The sequence below is a fragment of the Triticum urartu genome, chromosome 4A, assembly GCF_056163025.1.
Source record: "Triticum urartu cultivar PI428250 chromosome 4A, HENAU_Tu73, whole genome shotgun sequence".
Classification (NCBI taxonomy): Eukaryota; Viridiplantae; Streptophyta; class Magnoliopsida; order Poales; family Poaceae; genus Triticum; species Triticum urartu.
The window spans coordinates 138,546,911-138,569,908 of NC_141876.1; the positions used below are offsets into that span (position 1 = coordinate 138,546,911).

General features: G+C 44.0%; 3 protein-coding genes and 1 pseudogene across 7 annotated transcripts; 2 read left to right on the forward strand and 2 right to left on the reverse strand.

The window, feature by feature from the left end:
- Positions 1-1,610: 1,610 nt before the first annotated feature.
- LOC125551030 (KOW domain-containing protein) lies at positions 1,611-4,693 on the reverse strand. Its single transcript, XM_048714179.2, has 5 exons — positions 4,492-4,693; positions 4,289-4,384; positions 3,004-3,107; positions 2,766-2,902; positions 1,611-2,069 (listed from the first exon to the last, which is right to left on the reverse strand). The coding sequence occupies exons 1-5, from the start codon at positions 4,549-4,551 to the stop codon at positions 1,987-1,989; spliced, it is 480 nt and encodes a 159-aa protein (XP_048570136.1). The 5' UTR covers positions 4,552-4,693; the 3' UTR covers positions 1,611-1,986.
- Positions 4,694-4,867: 174 nt separating this feature from the next.
- Positions 4,868-9,649, forward strand: LOC125551029 (heterogeneous nuclear ribonucleoprotein Q). Of its 4 annotated transcripts, XM_048714177.2 has the most exons (9): positions 4,868-5,026; positions 5,999-6,454; positions 6,531-6,641; positions 7,566-7,706; positions 7,808-7,987; positions 8,081-8,285; positions 8,373-8,569; positions 8,684-8,766; positions 9,182-9,649. In XM_048714177.2, the coding sequence occupies exons 2-9, from the start codon at positions 6,026-6,028 to the stop codon at positions 9,402-9,404; spliced, it is 1,569 nt and encodes a 522-aa protein (XP_048570134.2). In that variant the 5' UTR covers positions 4,868-5,026; positions 5,999-6,025; the 3' UTR covers positions 9,405-9,649. The 4 variants fall into 4 exon arrangements, with proteins under 4 accessions (XP_048570134.2, XP_087374141.1, XP_087374142.1 ...); XM_087518015.1 differs by having other exon boundaries at positions 8,081-8,569; XM_087518016.1 differs by having other exon boundaries at positions 4,879-5,026; positions 5,699-6,454; positions 8,081-8,569.
- Positions 9,650-9,790: 141 nt separating this feature from the next.
- On the forward strand, positions 9,791-14,185 carry LOC125554653 (protein FAR1-RELATED SEQUENCE 5-like; annotated as a pseudogene). The gene is made up of 2 exons (XR_015600562.1): positions 9,791-10,781; positions 11,336-14,185. The product of XR_015600562.1 is annotated as a protein FAR1-RELATED SEQUENCE 5-like (transcript).
- Positions 14,186-14,655: 470 nt separating this feature from the next.
- LOC147975142 (uncharacterized) lies at positions 14,656-16,695 on the reverse strand. Its single transcript, XM_087519608.1, has 8 exons — positions 16,347-16,695; positions 16,028-16,244; positions 15,693-15,870; positions 15,490-15,588; positions 15,260-15,394; positions 15,057-15,157; positions 14,878-14,950; positions 14,656-14,775 (listed from the first exon to the last, which is right to left on the reverse strand). Exons 1-8 carry the CDS (start codon positions 16,693-16,695, stop codon positions 14,656-14,658), a joined length of 1,272 nt encoding a protein of 423 aa, XP_087375734.1.
- Between the last annotated feature and the right edge of the window lie 6,303 nt (positions 16,696-22,998).

Here is a 22,998-nt window from a genome sequence, read left to right on the forward strand (position 1 = left end):
CGCCACGCGGCCTTGCTCTTTCGTCGGGGCAACAGCAACGTCGCGTCACGGTTCCTGCGGCGATGACCACGCAGCAGCAGGCGCCCAAGAGGCCGGCGCCTCCCATTGCCGAGCCGCCGCACCCCAAGCGGATGCGTGCTGCTGCTCTCGCTCCAGCTCCCACACTTGCCGCCGTGAAGCCGGCGTCAGCAGCACCACCGCATCTCGCGGTGCCACCTACTAGACGATCCATCCTGTCGTGGGAGCCGGCAAAGCGACCGTCCTGGTGTCCGCCGCAGCAGCCGAATTTCCTGTCGGTGCCTCTGCCTCAGCGCCAGGCCACCAAGGACAAGGGGGCCGACCTTGGATTAATGGCAGAGGGCCAGAGCACGATCCAGCAAGGAGGCCACAAGAGGACGATCCAACAAAAGGCCTGCAACGACTACACGGACGAGGTGTTGCCAGAGAAGGCGCAAGATGTAGACGGCAAGATGATCCAACAAGATGGCGATGAGGAGGAGGAGTTGGTGAGGTTCTTGGATGACGAGCTTGAAATGGCGACAGAGGAGACAGAAGACGTGGAAGGCAAGGCCGTCCAAAAAGATGGCGGTGAGGAGGAGGAGCAGGAGGAGGGCGACGACGAGTTCGCGAGGTTTTTGGATGACGAGCTTGAAATAGCGGCAGAGGAGACGGAAGACGTAGAAGGCAAGGCCATCGAAGAAGATGGCGATTGAGGAGGAGGACATGAGCACCATGTGGTGATCGTGATGGAGACGGTTGGAAGAGCTGCCTGCGATGAAGAAGAAGGCATCATCGGCATGCGAGGTCACTAGTATTAGTAGAAGGCTTCCCTCCTGTCCTGTGATGAGTAGCTAGGATTTTTCCTTTAGTTGCTATACTCTTCACTGTAACAGTCTGAGGCTGAAGCTGTCGTGGCTCCTAGCTTGCTAGTATAAAAGCTGGAGAGTGGGTGGTTGGGTGGCACGACATATATATGAACAACTATATTTTCTTTATTACCCATTTTGCCCCGCCTCCTTTCATTTTTGGCACTGCCCTCTCTGTTCATCCTTGTTCTTCTCCTGTTTTTGCAGAGGTTGTACCTCTGTTCATCGTCAGGCATAGGTCATATTAGTTCTAGCACAAGAAGTATTTGATGTGCTCAGCAACATCAACGACGATGGTGAAGATAATGATTGGCTCACCAAGCCTCTTTCAGATCACAATGATATCCCATACTAGCGGATTGTGGATGTGTGTCCAAATTCTTGTGGAAATGAATACAGACTGTTTTATCACGGCTGTAAATAGTTGTGAAGAATATTTTCTTCGAGTGGGTTCACAGTGCTACTAAATGAATTCCTTTCATGTTAACTTGTTAAGAGTTTGTGTTACGATTAACAGAGCTTCTTTGCAATCTGATGCTCACGGCCTTAGGTTGGCTTGTTGGCGGATGCAAACGGTTATCTTAGGTCTAATTCCATGCACTTTCTATGACTATAATTTAATAGTAGGACCTAGTATATGATTTCATCATTGACAGTGTATAGCCATGAAATATGAACTCCTCACTCCTGAGATGAGTAGCTAGGATTTGTTTCAGCACAATGCAACGACTGAAACAGACAGCATAAATGAAAGACTTTGTCGCAATTTTTCCTTTTTTGCACTCGCATATTCAGCTACCTTCAGGAGCCATGCTGGAAAAACAAAGAAATTACAGTAAAAAACCCAAGAACTGTTCTTGGTTAACCAGCAGCCTGGCCCGTACTTTCTTGGGGCCTCATTCATACAATCAAACAGCAAACAAGATGCACAACATTCAATCAGGGTCTTCAGGGACAGATTTCTGGAAACACACGAGATGCTGGCTAGTTTTATTCGTGAACAAATGTTGAGTGCTTCCTGACATAATAACCGCAGAGTTCCTACTATCTTAACTAGGATGGATAGATCACAAATATTCCCGACTCTTTCTCTTTCACTCTCAGCAATGGACGTCTTCTCTCATAGATCAGGCATACCAATTCCAGCTTTGGCATCATAGGTCTTCTCCAGCACATGCTCAATTGGTGTGTCCTTTGGGCCATCTGCATCAGTCAAAGAAAATCAGTCCAATTACAAAATAGACGTGGTATTCCTAGAGCAGAGCAGATGCTCATATAGCAACACAATACATTCACATGCCAGCTAGTGGGTAGATACCCCCTGCACATAAGTACAGGAAATTTCCTATGGCGCTTCGTTTGTTATACATTAAACCTACTTATTCTTTTTCTTATCCATACCATACACAGATTGCCCTCAGTCCAACCGTTGTCAAGGACAGCATGAAGCATCAGAATTTATTCTGCGCTTTTTACTACTTATTGCTTAACTAATTTTATGGAAGTCTTTCTAATATGTAGAATGCAGCAAACAAGCCAAACACCATTAACAGAAACACCTATAGTAGCATGACTATCGCAGATCCGGAACATAAAACATAGTGCTCAAGAATAAGAAAATTCCAGCAACACGAGACAAAATTATGAAAAAATAAGTTGTATGAAGTTGAGATTGGCTTGAAAAAATAAGTTGTATTAAGTTGAGATTGGCTTGCTCTCCTAATTTTAGATGGAGGTCAGATTAGTGTTAGCTCAATTCTAATCCAGGCATCATGAAAAACTCAGATGTTCACAAACAATTGCAGGATAACAAGTCAGTTAATTCTTCTCTGAACAGTATAATTATGCACTTCAAAAGCAACTAATAATGAGCAAAAAGGATCTGTTTATGGAACATACGAGATGTGGGTCTTGGCTTTTTCCTCTCCTTCAAAATTTCTGGCCGAGGTATGACAGCACCAGACGCATTCATTCCTCTAGAGACCCTTACTTTAGTCCCATCTGGCAAATACTTGTATGTAGTCTTGCATGGTTTCCTGCAGTCAAAATGTTGACAAATATATTTTTAGTATGTAGACAAATAAAAACTGTATCTCTAGAGAATAAAGGTAAAAAAAGATGGCCAAAAGTATCATACCCGGTGACTGGATCAATTACTTGTACATTTGAAACATGAAGTGGAGCTTCCATTGAGAAGATCCCACCTGTTTGTCCTTCCCCTTGCTTAATATGTTTCTTAACCTGAAAATATGTCAGCATACAAATTACTAAGTGATTTTTCATTACAAGAGAAACACATAAACAGTAAAAGTTTGCTGGTTGCAATTGTCCTGTTACCCAGTATTCCCCATAAACATGCAACATCTTACAGTAGATATACAAAACTGTAGAAAGACAAGCATTGTGCAGTTCACAGTTCCTGTTCAATATTCACTACAGTCACTTCCTCACCATGTTCAAATCAAACTGCTTTTATCTAACTGAGTCATTCATTCCGCGTTTGTTTGTTATGGGCTTATGACATGTGCAAATCCAGCAAAACATTGCATGGTCTTATTATCAGTTTTTTAAGGCATCTCATTGTGAGTTTGACAATTAACTAAAAGTAAACATATAACAGAGTGAGGGACATTGTAGTATAAGTATGTATAGCACAGTAACAACTTGGTAGACGCAAACATGCCCAAAAAGGGAAAAATCTATGCTAACCGCTCAAACGTAGATAGGCACGCACAACGCTGCAATATATCTTGGCAGGGTTGTTTTGGTCCCCTTTCCCTACCATTTTAATGGATTAGGCCTAACCTCCAGCCTTTCAAACACGCCTTAAGTGGCACTTGCATTGCTTGAGCTCTCCAAGATTTGACCAAAAAGCCGACCTCCATATATATGATGATTCAAGCAGGCAAGTATCCTACAAGTAATATGCGCTCGTTCCGTACTTATGGTATTCTGATGTCGTGGTGGATGCACGGTATGTGGTGGGAAGTGTTAGATTCTCGTTTACTTTACAGATTTATATTCATACAGATGGTATCCCAGTGGGAATTTTCTTCCTGGGCACTATCGTTTTATCTCATCATTCATGACAATCGAATGGAGAAAAAAAAATCCTCTGTTGCAGTAATCACCAAATAACATCTGTGCAGCTGCAGCATAGCAGCTACTTACAACACTAGCCTGGGTCCTGAAGAATTAGCACGCGGAATTAACGCAGCCAAGTTGCCCATTCACTTTCAGTGGACTGGGAATTTCGACAAACACCTGTAGTGCAGCACTCGGAGCACGTATCACATTGCATACAGCTAGTCACAGATACGCAAATCGATACTCCCATGACACCACACAGTAGCACCGAATCCTAAGCAATAGCTGATAAGAGAAACCGAAGAAGGAAGAGCGCCGGCGATTATATATATTACCAGATTCTTGCCCTCGACGATGACGCGATTCTGCGACCGGATGACCCGCTTGATCAGCCCGCTCTCCCCCTTGTCCTTGCCCCTTATGATCATCACCTGGCGCCAATTTCATCAGACAGAAAAAGGAAGAAGAGATTTCAGAGAGATCTCGAGCGCAACGGGAGCGGGAAGAGGAGCGAGCGGGGTGTGGAGGAGCCGCGCACGTTGTCGCCGCGGAGGATCTTCCAGTGCCTGATGAGCTTCTCCGCGGCCTTCCACCCCATTCCTGCCTCTCAGCTCAGGCGGCGGCTTGGCTCGGCTCGATTTGGCTGGGAGAGTGGATGGATGGAGAGAGACGGCGGCGCTCGCGGGGGAGGGAGGGCGGCCGGAGGAAGAAAACCACCTGGGATGGGCCTCAAAGCGGGCCGGCAGAAACTGGCATGACAAGTGTGTGAGCCGGACCCAAGCGTCGGCCCACGTAGCTAGGCGGCAGGCCCGTGGCTCTCCGGAGGCAGGCGGATCAACGGTGCTGGCTCGGTCAGCGCAGGATCGGACGGCTGGGGAAATCTCAGGGATGAGAGTGTGACGGCGGAAAAGAGTGAGGGCTAGACTGCAAGTTGCTCTCTAAATGAGCCGCGACCTCGCCCAGCTCTTCTTCCTCCTCCTCCTCCTCCTCTAGCTAGGGCTAAGCTGATCCTCTCCCCCTTCGCCGGCGGCTCCAGCCCCAACTGTCAGATTCCAGCCGCTGACAAGAGAGAGGTAAACTCGCCGAACCCCTCGCCAAGATCTGTCTATTGCTCGCGGCCACTTTCTTGCCATGCGTCTTCTCTCGCAAGTCCGTCGCGCTAGCTTGTTCCGGCCTCCGATTCGGTCGCGATTTTGGTTCTTTGCTGCGGCAGAGGCGCCAAGTCGCCGACGAACGTGGATACGAACACCTCGTGAAATCCCCTTGTTGCTGCGTCGATTCAACTGGTAAAAGGCTTGGGCTTGCTGCTTCGATTTCCGTAGTTGTGTTTCTCCGGCTTGGGCAGTGGCCGTAGTGGCATGAACCTGGGCGAAAAGGATGCGTCCTTTTGCGTCGATTGCTTTATCCAATCTCTATGTATGGCCAGTCGCTTTACTTGGTACTTGCTATGGGCATCGTAGCATATCCCGCTCTAGTGTGCCCCCACATGCTTTTCTCCAATCATTTGCACAACTAAATTAATCTCCGTAGAAGAATTACGTCCAAAAAAAATTATTCTTGTAACTAGTCAGATTCTTAACTAGCTCCATGCTATATTTACTTGAGTTTGATTTACCCTAGATGCTAGTATTATATATATATATACATTGTTATCTACTTCTCATTGTGCTTTTTTTCCCTTGTCTTTTTTTCTTTTCCTTCCATCCATTTCATGGATTGTTGGCATCTTTCAATTAAGCCATCAGCCCGTCGTTGGTTACACTTCCAAGTGCATCGCCTTGACCATCGTTTGTATACTCTTGTTTTCTTCTCTGTGCTTGTTCGGGATCGTGTTCTTGAGAACCTCCCTGTGTCATCCCGAGCATACGCAATTTCTTCGTTTGTCCCTTAAGCAGTTCCATGCCATCCAGTTTGGCACCTATGGCTACATCCAATTTGATATCATTGCATACCAATTGTTCTAGTTGTTTCTGTTGTTTTTCGACCTATCCACATGTCCTCAATTTGCTCTCCCAATATTTTTGCCTCCTCTGCTCTTTCCAAAGTTGCCTTGGAACTTTGAGCTCTTCAAGATGCCTAGACGGACAGAAGATGCTGAACCAGCTCAACCAAAGGAATGCTTGGAGTTTGATGATAATGAAGAGGAGGAGGTAGAAGAGGAAGAAATTGAGTATGAAGAAATTGAGGAGGAGGTAGAGGAGGAGGTGGAGGAGGACGAGGATATTTCAGAGGAAGTAGAGGAGGTAGAGGAGGAGGAGGAAGACCCTGAAGAAAGAGAAGTTCTTGATGAAACTGATGCTAGTCATGACAGTGACAGTAAATCGGAAGGTGTTCCTCTTCCTCAGCAGGATGGTACCAAAGATGGGAGCGATAAAGAGAAGCATGCCGAACTTCTTGCTCTTCCTCCTCATGGATCTGAAGTATATTTTGGGGGCATCTCCAGCGATGCATCTTCTGACGATCTCAAGAAACTATGTGAGCCAGTTGGCGAAGTTGTGGAAGTGAGTACCGTCTACTCTCTTAGGGTTAGCATTTCAATGTGTTTTTTCTGCATTCATATTCTCTTTTTTCCTGCAGGTTAGAATAATGCTGAGCAACAAGGATAGCAGGGGATATGCTTTTGTTACTTTCAGAACTAATGACCTGGCTTTGAAGGCCATCGAGAAATTGAACAAGGCAACTTTCAAGGTTTGTTTCTGTTGATTAAAGTTGACTCATGTTCTCATGTCAATGAATCTTAATATACCCCTATTTATGCACTCAAGTCTTAGTGTCCATCTGTAATCGTGTACCTGCAATGCACATTAATATTAGGCAATATATTAATTGCATTGCATACTAATATTCTACTCCCTCCATCCGAGCGTTTTTGACACGTGTCAAAAACGCTCCTATATTATGGGACGGAGGGGGTATTTGATAAGATCTTAATTGCACGTCAATATTAGCTAAGATATAATTATTTGATAGCCCTAGCATGGATATTGGGTATGCTATTAATTAGGAGAGGATTGAGTGAGGAAAGTGATCTGGGCTGGACGTGCGTGGGGCTGTGGCAGAACATTGAATCTTGGCCATTCGATTGGGTGGCAGACCACCGGAGTAATACAGACTGCTAGATTTAGTTAAGTAAATTAGATCAGGGGGTGGTGGATCTCTTGTGTACACTAATATTGGTGGGTTTAAAAAAGTTGCAATTGATGTTTTTATAAGTAGTAGAGATGGATATTGGCATAGTACATTGCAAGCTTAAACAATTACACGCTTATCTTATGTACTCCATGCCTCCCCTGATAGCCAGGTGTGAATACAGTCTTGTTAAAAAGAATGAAAAAAACTTAACTTCTGTACTCCAGAATACAAGCTCTTGTACACTTGAAAACTAAGTGTATTGTTTTGTTAAAAAGTAAGTTTAAAGTGTGATACCTTCTGTTGATTGCAATTTTTTATTCATTTTAAATTACAGTTTTGTCGATGACTAACCATGATTATACTGATATTTTAAGACTCCATATAGTGTGGCGCATGCATATCGGTTCCAGTTGCACCTGAAAGCCTTTTCATTTTGAATTATTATGCTAACTTAACTTTGTCACGTGCTTCTCATAACAGGGAAAGAAGCTAAGAGTTTCTTCCTCCCAGGCTAAGAACAAGCTATTTGTTGGAAATATACCTCACAGTTGGTCATTTGATGATTTTAAAAAAGCAGTGGAAGAAGTTGGTCCTGGAGTATTAAAAGTTGATCTGATTAAGGTAAAGATTTTGATAATCATAACTTGAATAGTTCCACAACTATACCGTGCACCCCCACAAATCTGCTTTTTACCCTTATAAAAGATATTCTGTTTTTATAGGATCCACGTACAGATCGCAATCGGGGTTATGGTTTCGTTGAATACTATAATAATGCATGCGCTGAGTATTCAAGGCAGAAGATGACTGCACCAAATTTCAAATTAGATACAAATGCTCCTACTGTCAGCTGGGCAGATCCCAAGAATGGCGATTCTGCCTCTACAGGCTCTACTTCACAGGTTCCTGAAACATCTGATGGACAAATGATACCCTTTGTTTCTTGTTAAATTGTCATTGATATCTTATATGAACTTCCTATTTCGTGGTTCTAGGTCAAATCTGTATATGTCAAAAACCTGCCCAAGAATGTTACTCAAGGGCAGCTGAAAAAGCTGTTTGAGCGCCATGGTGAAATCATAAAAATTGTTCTCCCCCCTTCAAAAGATGGTCATGATAATAGGTATGGTTTTGTTCACTTTAAAGACCGCCACATGGCCATGAAGGCTGTGAAGAGCACAGAGAAATATGAGCTTGACGGTGAGCTTTCTTCTTGTGTTGGAATGCTGTACTATGTCTTGTTTGTTCTGTTTGGTGCATTTAAGGTAACAAATATTTCTTTAACAGGTCAGCTCCTGGACTGCTCACTCGCAAAACCTCCTGCTGATAAAAAAGACGATGCAGTATCATTGCCTACTGCCAAAGGAGGTCCGTTGCTCCATGCTCCACTTGGATATGGTATGCCGCGGCCAGATCCTTATGGTGCGCCTCCTGCTTATGGTGCCCCTCCTGCTTATGGTGCACCTCCTGCTTATGGTGGACAGGTATATCACATCTCCTGATGCCTGCTTCATGTGGTAAATTGGTAATACATACATACATACATACATGGAAGGGATAAAACTTGCTAAATGTTACATGTGTTGGAACTTTTGCAGCCTCTGCTCTATGCTCCAGGAGCTCCTCCAGGTGCAGCAATGGTTCCAATGCTTCTACCGGATGGCCGTCTTGTATATGTTGTGTAAGTACTGCCATCTATTTTCCTGAAAACCCGATAAGTAGCTGCTGTTAGGAGTAGATGACTCCCTATTGCATCAGACTGCTGTTATTAAGGTGCTCTCCTGTTTGTACATACATGCATGCATTCTTTACATTTAACTATCCAGTACACATTAAAAGTAGTAACAAAGATATGCAGGGGATAGCACAGAATAAACATCAGTACAGCATATACCTCTTTCTTGGCACAGGATGGGTAGAGAAAATTCCGTTTACCTAGCTATGGCCTCTTTCCATTTTACAGCAAATGGAGACTTGGTCATTTTCGATTCAATGGTGCTGATTGATGTCGTTTTAAATCTGCTACCGTGACTGATGTGAGTGTTGTGTTTGATATATTTCCAATGCTGAAAACATATTCCATTCCTCTTTGGCAGGCAACAGCCTGGAGCGCAGCAACATTTCGCTTCCGCTCCGCCCCAGGTGCGGCAACATCAGCATTTCACATCTCCTCCGCCACAGGCACGGCAAATTGGACGTCATGGTGGCAGCGGTGGCGGTGGAGGCAGTGGTGGATCAAGTAGGTCCGGGTCGGGTACAAAGCGCCCGAGGGGAGAAGACAACAACAGCAGCAGTCGCAACCGACAACGCCGGTATTGATCGCAGGGGGTGTATGGTGGTGCTTCGGTTCTAGCGCCAGCTAATTGTGTAATAAGTACATGTCGCCCTGGTCGGATTTTCCATACAAACCTGCTTAGCCCGGTGAACTGTGAAACCGTTTTCGGCATCACCATTCATTCGGAACTGTGTTAGGTCACCTCGAGGTAGTTTTGGTTTGTCTAGGCGTAATTTCTTGTAATGTGGATCAAGTTTAGAAATGGCAAGAACAGCATCGGTGTCTGATATCTACTAGTATCCATAGGCTGCAGTGTCAAGAAGAACCCAGACCTGATCGCAGAATAACAGCAAATGGCACATCCATCTGAGGTTTAGTCCATTTACATGTCGCCCAGTTTAGATTTTTCTTTTTGAGCCCATGCAGGTATGCAGGAGAACTGCATGAGTTAATATGTAGTCGAAGAAGTCTTCAGGTTACAAAACACGAACTACCCAAAGAAACAAAAGCTGCACGCACAAAGCGACCTTGGTCAAAACAACTGCCCTGGACAATTTAGCCCCCGCTCTGAACCAATTGTGCGCATTACATTTAATTAGAACAATGCCTGTGTGTTGCTACGGGCAACGTCTAGCAATTTCATGTGAAGAATTACTCCTTCATATCGATGGTTGATATCATAGTTGAATGTCCATGACGAGCAAAGGCGCAAGAAAGACAAAAATCAAGCATAGCCAAATATTTCTCCAACAATTGCAAAAAAAAAGTGCTCATGGCTTAGAATTAAAGAAACAGAGGGCATGACTTCCAAATTAGTTTTTGAATAGATGCATGATTTAACTTTTGATTCTAAGTATGCTAAGTACAATGCGTAAAATTTAGGCGCGTGCTACAAATCAACCGGTTGATTTGTTGAGAAAGTAAACCGCCTTGACAGCCATTGGATCAACCAGCTCTCAGCCGTCAGATCCCGCAGACACTTAACCACGTGCGATGCGCTTCGAGGCGAACGACCGTTGCAACGCACGGTCTGTTGCAACGCAGCATACCCCCGCAGACAGACTCACACCTGATCCCCGCGAATCGCGCGGCGGCGGCGGCAACCGTGGCAGGATCTGGCCATCATCCGCCGTCGTTCTGCCGCCGCAGCACCACCGGAGCATCGAAACACCACCACCTCCCCCCTCCTCCATCTACCACTAGCTCCCCTCTCCTGGTTCGTTCCAATGGCGCACATCGCTAGGGATATGTTCGCCTCCACCTACAATCGAAGCTCCGGTGGGTCTGCTGCATCCCGGTGGACGGATCCAAGTTCAGCGACTGGTGTACACCCCAGGGAAAAATGGCCCCTGGCAAGCATCTACCATAACCCGCCGGTGGTCTTCCCAGAGGCCACGACATCTACATCTGCTGCAAATTGGGTAACAACTCTGTGAAAACCCTAATAATTTTCATAATTTAGTTGTAGCAAATGTTAAGTGTTGCAAAAATGAGCATGGGTAAATCTGAACATTGAGCTTCGATAAAAACACCATGATACATTGGTAGGGGGGTGAAATGTACAGTTGCTGAATTTTTACTGAAAAACAGAGTATTGTATGTTGATTTGAAAACACAGTTTCAGAGAGTGCAGCATGAAAAATAACATTATGTTGAAAGAAATGCAGTTAAATATGTAGCACCCTCAAAAAATAAGAAGTTGAAACAAAAAAATGTAGCTTATGGAACTAATTAAGTGCTGAAAAGAAAATGATTGTGAAACTGAACTTAAATTTACTGAGTCAAATGAAGCATACTTACATCCCTGAAAAAATGAAATTATGATGCTGAACTCTTTTGTTGCTTGATGCATTTACATGCTTCAAAAAATTGTTGAAACTATAAAATTGCATTCCAAGAAAATGTATTTCGGGTCATGAAGCATCACTTGTGCTTACAGACTAGCTAAATAAAACTTTTGTTTTGCTGTTGATAGGCTACCCACAGTGGTACAGGAGGTGAGGAGAGCTTCACTGAACATCAATTTGATGCAAACTTTGGAACAACTGCAGCAGCTGCAATGAATGAAGATGATGAGATTTCATCTCAACCACTTGCACCCTATGTTGGGATGCAATTTGACTCTGTTGATGATGCTAAGCAGTTCTACAACGACTATGCATTCAAAATGGGCTTTGGCATACACATATCTGCTTCAAAGAACAGCCAAAAGAAGGGGCCTGCGATACTAATCAAGAGGGTGTTCCGGTGTGTCCATGCCGGGAAGCCAGAGAATAAGGCCGATACTAGCAGTGCTTCGGAAGCAATCTCAACGGAACAACACTCATCTAGCAAAGAGTCTTGGTTTGAAATGGATGTCGCAAACAAGCGTCAGAAAAATAGATTGGTGCGTCATGATTGCAAAGCACACTTAATAGTTGGGCTGAGGGGTGATAATGGGTTGTTTCATATTCTGTTGCAGAGCATACACACCCTCTGATGCCACATCCAGAGCGTGTATGGTTCTACCACTCACACCGCAACATTCCGCAAGAAGATTTGGATCTCATATTGACAATGCATGATATTAACTTCTCCACATCATCATGCATGGGAATGCTTGGGAGGGTTCGTGGTGGGGACCGGAGGATACTGCCATATGTCAAGAGGGATGTTACAAATGTTCGGTCCAAGCTGCGGCAAACCATAAATCTCCGGGACATGGACATGACAGTTGCATACTTTGAGAGGCAGCAAGATGAGAATCCTGAATTCTACTTTGCCAAAACAGTTGATGAGGAAACAAACTCTGTCACGGGGCTGTTTTGGGTTGATGGGAGGACAAGGGCATTGTACCCTAAGTACAAAGATTGCATCTTCTTTGACACCACCTTTTGCACAAATAGGTATAACATGCTGTTTGCTCCCATTGTCGGCGTCAACAACCATTTGTAGACAATTTTGCTGGGATGTGCTTTGCTTCCGAATGAACAGATTGAAAATTTCAAGTGGGTGTTCCAGCACTTTTTGATTGCGATGAACAATGAACACCCATTGAACATCATGACAGACCAGGACAAGGCAATGGAAACAGCCATTTCTGAAGCCTTACCAAATACAGTGCATAGATGTTGCAAATGGCATGTCCAGCGGAAAGCGAGGGAGAAGTTGGGTAGAATACTCAGCAGGGATGAAGTTTTTGAGCAAGCTTTCTACACATGCATCAACGATCCGGACACGGTTGATGAGTTTGAGGAGAACTGGTAGCACATGATACATTGCTTTCAATTGGAAGATAATAGACACCTTTGCAACATGTGGCGGACTCGGCATACCTGGGCTCCAGCATACTTCCGGAAATGCTTCTTCCCCTTCACAAGCACTACAGGGAGGTCGGAGGGCCTCAACTCTTACTTCAAGACATTCATCAATCCTCAAGAGTCGGTTTGGAAATTTGTGCAGCAGTATGAGGTGCTCCAGGAGACGATGCTAGATCGTGAGGACAACCAGGCTTTCATTGCTGAAGCAACAACAGCACCTCTTTACTCGAAATACAACATTGAGCGTCAGGCAGTGAACTTCTACACCCGGGCAGTTTTTGGCAAGTTTCAATCAGAAGTGATTGCATCGACGGGATATGTAATCAACCAGGTCCCTGCAATTCACAGTGGAAGCATGAACTTTGAACTTTTCTCAAATTACTATGAGGACCCAAAAATATTTAAAGTAAATGCTGAGATGTCAGATGAGAAGTTTGAGTGCAGTTGCAGCTGTTTTGAGATGAATGGAATTATATGTGCACACAACATTAGAGTGATGACTCATCTAAATGTGCAGACTATCCCACAACGCTATTTGCTAGAGAGGTGGTCTGAAAAAGCAACAACACCAACAGGCAGCCAGCTTCTGGATTTTGGACTCCCATCGAACAATACCTTCAAGTACAACTCACTCTGCAGGAAACTTACTTGGTTGGCCTCATAAGCTTGCAGCAATGACTTTGCATACAACCTGCTAAATGATGCAGCAAATCAGCTTGAGTGTGTTATAGCTGCAGCAAAAAGAGGGGAACTACCAGAGCAGCAGGAAGAACATCAACAGCAAATGCCACAGCAACGAGCAGAAACTCAAAAGGTGCCAAGTCGGCAGCGACAAAAAGCCAATCCAACAAAGCAACAAGGTCAAGCCACCAACCCGGCTCCACGACATGAACAAACGGCTGATCCGCCTGCTGCACAACCGGGTGCCATGCTTCAAAACCCAGCGCGTGTTCCGAAAAAAGGTCGACCAACTGAAAAGGAGAGGAGGAGGAAGACTCTGCTTGAGCAACGAGAGGATGCACACAAGAAGAAGGCTAGACAAGAGGAGAAGAAAGAGGAAAAGAAGAAGGAAGCCAAACCAAGGGCAAAGCCTGGACCAAAGAAGAAAGTGCTTTGCAAGTATTGCGATGAAGATGGTCATGCCATACAAGAATGCAAGTACTTGAAAGCAGCAATGTCTATCAAGAAATGTAGATATTGCAACGAAGATGGCCATGATGTTCAGGAGTACTCCTACCTAAAAGCTGCAATGTCGAGAGATGAAGATATGGCTAAAGCAACAGAACTTAGGCTGTGATGTAGAAAATACACATGTTTTGAGATTGGGAAAAAAGACACATGTTTTGAGATTCTGTACCCAAATGTTGTATTGAGCAACGTAATGCAAACAAAAATATGTTAGGTGCTAAGAAAAATCTGAAGCATTATTGGGTGTCTTGTATGTATTGGTGTTGACACATCCAGTTGCAATTTAATTGGAGAGTAATTTTTGTATTTGAAAATGAAAGCAACATTCAAATAAAAGTTACTTCGATTCACGATTAGTTTTCATGCTGATCGCACTTGCTATGCATTCCGATTCCGTTTTCACTTCTAGTATGTGTTTCGTCAGTGGGAAAGAAGGAAGTGTGAAAAACATGAAGGATGAAAACCATCCAGTCATGATACTGGTTGCTGCATTTCATTGTTCAAAAAGATGAAGTGGGAAAAATGAAACATGAAAACATCATCTCTTTGATGTTGGTTGCTTTATAAAAAACAGAGAACAATCACGGGGGCGGGTGTTGCGATTAAAAAATATCTTTGCATGTATGAAAACATCATCTCTCCTTGTAGATCTGAAACACATCGAGTTACAGTGGCACTCTTGCTCCAAAAACATTTCGACAAGTGTTTCGCTAAAGATATCACTAAGTACTTAAGAAAAAAAGAAACTACTGGCCACTACGAGCACGCCACTCTAGCTCTCCCAAGACCACCTTGCTAATCTTGCGTCTCAAGAACGACCACCCTTTTGATGCAGCATCTTCTTCAGCTGCTCCGCAGGGTCCAACTTGTTGTCAGGGTGCCTCAACAGATCTGAAGCAATCCTCATCCGCAACTTTGGAATGTATTCCTGGTACAAAAAACGGAACAAAAGAGGGTCAAAATGATGACACCGACAAAAAAATCCAACTAACAGGGTGGAGGTGCATTTTTCATTCGCATAGCGGCTCACCTGATCAAATGATGCCATGACCACAGCATCGAAGTTCTCCAAGTATAGAATAGCAAAAAATCCGCAATCATAGCTGGAGCGACAAAAAAGCACAATGAAAACAATGTTTGAGTATCCTACTATTTGTGCAACATAAATCGAAACTTTGAGATACAAAAATGAAGAAAATGTTTCCTTACTAAGTTCCTTGCTGTGGATAAACTGGATTAAACTCTTCAAACAAATCGAGATCATGTTTGAATGCTAGTTCACTCCTTGCCACTCTCTTTAGGTTCGTGATCTGATTTAAAATGATCACATGACACAAAAAAAATGATCCATAAGTATTCCAGGGGGAGGGGGGACATTGTTGATAAAAAAACATGAGCATATAATTCCTTACCATATTGTTGGTTGCCTTGTGCAGCAGTTGCACGTCTTTGTTGTTCTTTATTGGGTCGAAAACGTTGAATTGCTTCATTGCCAAGTTTGCAACAACTACAGCCCAGTGCCTCTTCTGGACAACTGTAAAGAAAAGCTGCAAATGGAACAACTGTGAGGTTACAAAAAAGCTGCGACAAAAAGAAATGAAATAACAACATGTAAACTAAACAGAGAAAAGAAATATCATACTAGATCGCAACTTGATATGTTGCTGCTCTCACAGGCCATCCTAAACTCCCTTTCACACAGTTTAGGATCAAAAACTTCGGGCTCAGCAGCCAGTTGACCCTAAAAACCCAGAAACAACAACGGAAAAAGAAAGTAAAAATGATGATGCAAAAAGAAATGATATATGAAAATTGAAAAAGATGCTATGGAATGTGTCCACTAACACTCATAAAAAATGAGAATGCAAACTTCTTCGGCTTCTTCCTGCTGCAACTTTGCTCCATGTTGAAAGTTTTGAGGTAGAGAGTCATGACCTCATTGTCAATCTCGGCTCGTGGCTTTAGCGAGGCATGGAAATTCTGAAGGGAGGTGTGGACGCCATCTATTTCAATGAAAGCAGGGCTGCATATTCAATACATAAAAAAGTGATGCATTAGCTACAGTATATGATGGAGAGAGAAGTTTTCACATCAAACCAAAAAATATAGTTTGAATCAGAAACATAAACAACTATGAAATCTTCATGAGCATGTTATGAAAAAAAAGCCAAAACACTCACAGAGATTCGCCTTCCTTTGGTTTCCTTAACTTGTATCTGTTCATAACATACTGCTGATGCAAAGCGTCCCCGGTTGCATCAATCTTAATCTTCTTCATCTTCAGAACCCCATCGGGTGACTGGGCAGCCCTTTTCTTCTTCTTGACAGCCTTCTTCGAAGCACAACTTGGCTCGGAATCAACATTTGGTGTTCCAAATCCAGAGATAGTTGAATTACCTTGCATCAAGACACATAACAAAAAAGAAAAATAAAGGTTAGATATGAAGCTTCAAACCGAAGAAACAAGAAAAAAAGGAAGAAATAGCATGTAAAACACACCTAAAGACCCAACAGTTGCTGCGGTGACAACAGGAGATGCATCAAAGATAGGCTTGTTGATCTCATTTGAGGTGGAAACTTTTGGATCGCTGTCAAAAGGAGAAGAAGAGATGTCTGTTGCAACTGGATGTGCAATCTTATTCACATTAGCCCTAGCTGCCTCTGGCGTTTTGTCAAATGTAGGCCCCGTTGAATCCGAGTGCATCGCAGCAGAGGGAGTGCCAACTGCATATGGGATCTTTGAAGATTTAGGTGGCACTTCCTGGTGAAACCACTCGTAGTCTTCGCTCCCAACTGGAAAAAGGTCACACAATGGGCCATCATCCCATTCCATTGCAGTGGCTTCCATTGCTTTCAGTGTGCCCTGTGATAGGATAACTGTGCCATCATTGGCAGCAACGCCCTCAGCATCCTTGCCATGGTTGACACGTGGACTTGCTTCTGCATCGACCTCTATTGAAACATCCTGCTGTGCAACCTCCTGTTCAACCTCCTTTCCCAAGTCTAAAGGCCCCTTGCCGACTTGAGCGCAACTCTGCCCTTGTTTCAACACGGTATCACCAGCACCTTCGAAGCTAGGAGTCCTGGGGCAAGCTGACACTTGCCTTTCCACTTCAGGTTGTTGAGCTGAGGCGCTGGTATTAGGTGCGGATGCTGCGTTGCTTCCACCTGCAACGAATGTTACATCTCCTCCGCCCTTATCCTCCTTCCTCCTTGACTTGCTCGAATGAACTTCAACCAAAAGCTCCCCCACCCTCTTACAGAACAATGACTGAAAAACCTTCCCAACAGAATTCAGAGTGCTCTTCAACTCCACTTCATGCAGATTCTTGTGCTTCTCATATATTTGTTGCATATGCTCCGGGATCTGCTCCAAAGCATAAAACACAATGAGGTCCTAGAAACAAGAAGAAAAAGAAATAGACAGAAAAGAAGTGATGATGAGTGGGAAATATGCACCTCCAAGTCTGCACTTGATGGCAGTGGGTGTAGCCACTCATCTAGTGAGCCGCATACATCGCCGCCTAAGTCATTATCGTCCGTGTTGTGTGCTCTTGTTGCATCGGGGGGAGGAGCTGCTGGCCCATGCGGTTGCTTCTGACAATCAACATTGATGTGGGATCTCTCTGTTGCATATGGGTTGTTTGACAAAAGGTGAAGCTGCAAACAACCAAGAAAAGATTGAATCATGGAAATAACAGGGCGTAAACAAAGAAAGCATTGAAACATGTGTAACCAAGAAAAGATGGATGTCATCTTACATCGTGTTTCCCAAATTCAACCTTGTGGAGGGAAAGCTTGTTTCTATCAAGTTCTGCAATGATTTTGAAGTCATTAGTGCTGACAAAGCACGCCCTAGGAAGAGTCCGATTGAATGTGTGCACACCAGCCAGAGTCCTAGGAATGTCCAAGAAGTCCATGTATATTACTTGCATTATTGATGATTTTGAAGCATCAAGAAAGAAAGGAGCTGAAAAATACTATTGTACATGGCCTAAATGCAAAAGTCAGATATGGGGAACACATCAAAAAAAAAAGAAGATAAAAATGAAGTTTCACAACAAAAAATAAAGTGTAAAAAGTAAAAATGGGCATACCGCAAACATTCGTAGACACCCTCCAATCCAGAACCCACCTAGTCCAGACTTCCTCTTTTGTTGGTACTTCTTCACCTCTCTCATAGCAACACCCAATACATGCTCATCCCAAGCAAACTCATTCAACTTATCGATATCCATCAAGCTAGGAAGGTACTCTATCGGCATCATATTCCCAGTGCCAGGGGTTAGCACAAGACCAAGTGAAAGTGTAAGTGCATCTAGTGCCACCCCTAGTTGGTTTTGGAGTATTGACGACAAACCTGGTTGAGGGACTAATGTGTTTGGGAGAATTGCAGGATAACACAGGTAGAAGTCCCTCATTGATTTGGTTTTCCTACCAGAGATGACCCCTAAAAATGTATGAAGACATTGAAGTCAAAGGTGGTATGTGAAGACATTCACATTGAAGACTATGACAAGAGAGGACATCGCGTGAAGACTATGGAGCGCGAAGACTTAGCAGTTTCGTCGTTCTGTGTTTTTCTTTGTTGAGTCATAGGAACCACCGTACTGTTAATTGGGGTCCAAGAGAACCAGTCAGAATGACTAAAGTGATGCTTAACCAAAATCCTATGTCTTCGTGTGTGTTTGAAATCTGACTGTTGGAACACGTGTCAGTTCCTTAGTGACCAAGGGTCATTTCGGACAAATCAGGTCGGGTTGCCTAGTGGCTATAAATAGCCCACCCCCTACAACCATAAATGGTTGGATGCTCAGAGTTAGTGTACGGCTTTTGTCGTTTGAGAGCAACCCACCTCGAAGCCTTTGAGAGAGAATTCCTTGCGAGGATAAAGCCCTAACCACCCAGAGCCAAAGAGTGTTAGGCATCACTGAAGTCTTCCTGTCTCTGTGATCTGGAGACTTATTACACTTGAGGACTGTGAATCCTCCAGCCGGTTAGGCGTCGCGTTCTGAGCATCCAAGAGTCATTGTGGATCGCCGGTGAACAAAGTCTGTGAAGGTTTGGGAGTCTACCTTGAAGACTTACCAGAGTGATTGGGCGAGGACTGGGTGTCCTTAGCTCAAGGGGAATAAGGTGAAGACGCAGTCTTCTGAGTTGAATCTCAGCCTCCCTAACCAGACGTACAGTTGTCACAGCAACTGGAACTGGTCCAACAAATCATTGTCTTCAACGAGTCACTGGTTTCATCCTTCCCTCTCCTTTACATACGGTTGGCCCTGGTGAAGTCATTGTATGATTGCATTATCTTTTGTCTTCACTGAGTGACTGCTTGTTCTGATTGGCTTCACACTATCTTCCTATCTGATCTAAACTGCCTAGCTGCTATTAGTCATTGTGCTTTCACTTCATTGAATATTTGACTATGGCTTGCTTAGTGTAGTCTACCTTCTGCTGCATGGTAATAGGTTTATTTCTATCGTTTTGAAGACTTTCATTGTGCTTTGCTTAGTGTAGTCTACCTTCTGCTGCATTGAATATTAGTCATTGTGCTTTCACTTCATTGAATATTTGACTATTACTTCCATGTTTTGAAGACTTTCATAAAAATCGCCTATTCACCCCCCCTCTAGTCGATCACTAGCACTTTCAATTGGTATCAGAGCAAGGTACTCCCTTGTTCTGTGTGATTCGGTTTAACCACCTGGAGTTTTAGCTATGTCGAGTGTAGGGATAATCAAAGTCTCCGCTGCGTGCCCAGTCTTCGATGGAACTGAATATCCCTACTGTAAGAATAAGATGTGCATGCATCTTGAAGCCATTGATGTCGACCTATGGTATGTCGTCAAGAATGGCGTTCCCAAGGCTGGTGAAGGTGTCACCGCTGCTGATGTCAAGAAGTTCGTTCAACTGGACTCCACTGCCAAGAACATCATCTGTGGTTATCTGACCAAAGGACAGTATGGCTGTGTGAGTGCTTTGGAAACATCTAAGCTAGTCTGGGACTGTCTCTGCAAGGTCAACGAAGGCGTCTCAACCCAGAGAGATCAGAGAATCAATGTCCTTCGCAACCTCTTCAACCGCTTCAAGAGAAATGACAATGAGAATGTCCAGCTCATGTTTGATCGACTCACTGACATCACCAATGAGCTTCAAGCCCTCGGCGCTACTGAGATCACCAAGCATGAAGTCGTCAAGACACTCCTGAGATCACTTGACAGCTCGTTTGACACCCTAGCCCTGATGATTCAAGAACGTCCTGACTTCAAGACACTCGATCCGTCTGACATACTTGAGAGGCTCAACACACATGAGTTTCAGCTTTCTGAGAAAAGAGACATCTACGGTCCCAACTATGGGCGAACTCGTGCCTTGAAGGCAAAAACTGTCTCCTCATCTGAAGAAGAATCTGATAGCAGTTCTTATGATCCTGAAGACATTGAAAAGGAGCTTGCTATGCTTGTGAAGAAGTTCCAAAAATTCACCAAGAAGAAAGGCTTCAGAAAGTCCTCACGATCAAGCTCAAGGAATGATGAAGCTTCTGCTCATGACTACAAGAAGAGAACATGCCACAAGTGCAAGAAACCTGGCCACTACATCTCTGAGTGTCCGCAGTGGGACAATGAGAACAAGAAGAAAAAGAAGAGCAAGGAGTATGATTCTGACGACAAGAAGAAGAAGAAATACTCAAAGTCTTCTTCCAAGTCTTCTCCAAAGTCTTCATCACACAAGAAGAACTCATCTGGCAAGGCTCGTGCGTTTGTTGGCAAGGAAATGGATTCAGAGGAGGAGTCCGCTTCTGAGGAGGCGGAGGTGGAGTCTGGGGAGGAGTCCGATTCTGGCGTGGCAAGTCTGGCTACAGCCTACGCTGCCAAGTCCATCTTCAACACTGAAGACAATGACTCCGTCACCAATACCGATGCTAATGACAAGGACAACTCCACTCCCACCTACTGCTTCATGGCATGTGGTGCCAAGGTAAACTCACGCGCCACTCATTATCAAACATCAAGTGAAGATGACTCTGATTGTGGTTCCAAACCTAGCTACAAAACACTTGCTAAAATTGCAATTGTACAACAGAAAGCTATGGAACATATTCAAAAACTATTAGACAAAAGCGATGACCTGTTAGACGCTGAAATGACTCGATCTCAGTCCTTAATTGAAGACATAAAAAATCTTCATGTTAAGTATGAGGAACTTGAAAGTCGTCATGAAACGCTCTCAACAACTCATGAAAAGCTTTCCTATAATTATCTTCAAAGGAAGCAAGATCTTGAGAAATTGAGAGCGGCTCATGAAGATCTTCAAAAGGAAAATGAGTCACTTCGCGCCAAACAGATCAGTTCCGCTCAGGAAGGATTTGAACCACCATGTCTTAAATGCCTTGAGTGTGATAACGCTACTTCTGTTGCTGAATGTTCTACTGTTGCTACTGTTGCAATATCTTCAACTGCTGATGTGGTAACTAAACCCTCTGCTGAGGATGCCACTGCTATTGCTGATGAGAATGCTAGGTTGAAGACACTGCTTGAAATAGGGATGTTCAAAAGTCTCAAAGGGCATCAGACATTATGTGATGTTCTCAAAAGGCACATCCTGAACCGAAACCCTAGGAAAGAGGGTGTTGGGTTCGAAAGGAAAATGAATGCTGATGGCTCTTACTGGAAACCTGAGCAGTACCCCAAAACCACATGGGTTGCTACAAAGGAACCTTCAGCGGATCCATCCACCCTATCTGGCTTCACTTGTGCTAATCCCATTGTTATTGATGAATCCTTTGATGCAAACTATAAACTGTTTAAGAATCATAATGGTGAAGTGTTTGCCAGGTATATTGGTACTAACTGCAGGAATGGGCCGCCTATGAAGAAAGTCTGGGTGCCGAAGAGATGTTTGGAGAATCTTCCTGTGAATGTCGTCATGACACCACACATGAAGAAGACAAACCCCAAACCACAGGCTTCATACGGTCCAAAGGCTTCATACAGACAGAGGACTCACCTGAGTCGCACTAACACAAATGTTTTGCAGGGAAAGCTCACGCAGGCCTATGAATATGAGCGTGTTCCATCAAACCACCATGTTCATAAGACCAAGAACTACTCTGCTTATTCTTATGAGTACTATTGTCCACCTGCAAGACTTTTTGCTAGGGCTCCAAAGCCAAAGTTCTCAGATGCCGCACTTAGACTCATTGCTTCGAAGCCACCCTTGAAGATGTGGGTGGCTAAGAAAGCTTAACTCTCTTTTTGCAGGGAAAGGTCTCCAGCCGAAAACCAAAATCGTCTGAAGCTATTGCTGGTGACCTTAAACATCTTGCAGGGCGCAAGATCAAATGCCCAAATGGTCTTATTATGTATTTTGTTCTTGAGTCGCTTACTACTTGCCCTATCAGTCCTAACCTTGATCTAAGTTTTCATAATCCACTTGCTCGTCAAATGTTTTTGCTTCACAATTCTCTTCGCGAAGCCTATCCCCCTAACTGCATTGTAGGGTACGACACCAACTGCTTCAGAATGGATTATTGATAGTGGGTGTACTAATCACATGACTGGCAAGCGAAGTCTTCTTATGGACTCAACCTTATGTCCATCTGACAAAAGTCACATCACATTTGCTGACACTGGTAAAAGCAAGGTATTGGGTCTAGGTAGAGTTGCAATCTCAAGGGATCAACACATGGATAAAGTCATGCTTGTTGAATCCCTTGGTTTCAACTTAATGTCTGTCTCAATGCTTTGCGATTTAAACATGATTGTGATGTTTGGAAAATATCGTTGCCTTGTTCTAATGGAGTCTGGCAAGTCTCTAGTTTTTGAAGGGTATCGGAAAGATGATTTGTACATGGTAGATTTCTCAGCAGGACCACAACTTGCCGTATGTCTTTTAGCAAAAGCTTCAGAATGCTGGCTCTAGCATCGAAGGCTAGGGCATGCTGGCATGAGGAACCTGCACACTCTTGCAAGAAATAAGCATGTCATAGGCATCGAGGGCGTAAAGTTCAAGAAGGATCACTTATGCGGTGCCTGTGAAGCAGGAAAGATGACGAGGGCCAAGCATCCCTCGACGAAAATCATGACAACGACTCAACCCTTTGAACTGCTCCACATGGACCTTTTCGGTCCCACTCATTACTCAACTCTTA

Bases quoted from the DNA above. Each gene is read 5' to 3' on its own strand.
- LOC147975142 (XM_087519608.1), bottom strand. From the start codon at position 16,695: ATGGAAGCCACTGCAATGGAATGGGATGATGGCCCATTGTGTGACCTT. The intron at 15,158-15,259 runs GTAAGGAATTAT...ATTTTAAATCAG, and splicing joins ACAAGGCAACCAACAATATG to ATCACGAACCTAAAGAGAGT. The intron at 14,776-14,877 runs GTGAGCCGCTAT...TTTTTGTACCAG, and splicing joins TCATGGCATCATTTGATCAG to GAATACATTCCAAAGTTGCG.
- LOC125551029 (XM_087518015.1), top strand. From the start codon at position 6,026: ATGCCTAGACGGACAGAAGATGCTGAACCAGCTCAACCAAAGGAATGC. The intron at 7,707-7,807 runs GTAAAGATTTTG...CTGTTTTTATAG, and splicing joins TAAAAGTTGATCTGATTAAG to GATCCACGTACAGATCGCAA. The intron at 8,570-8,683 runs GTATATCACATC...GAACTTTTGCAG, and splicing joins CTCCTGCTTATGGTGGACAG to CCTCTGCTCTATGCTCCAGG.
- LOC125551030 (XM_048714179.2), bottom strand. From the start codon at position 4,551: ATGGGGTGGAAGGCCGCGGAGAAGCTCATCAGGCACTGGAAGATCCTC. The intron at 3,108-4,288 runs GTAATATATATA...ACATATTTTCAG, and splicing joins TCGTCGAGGGCAAGAATCTG to GTTAAGAAACATATTAAGCA. The intron at 2,070-2,765 runs GTATGTTCCATA...TGACTGATGCAG, and splicing joins AAAGCCAAGACCCACATCTC to ATGGCCCAAAGGACACACCA.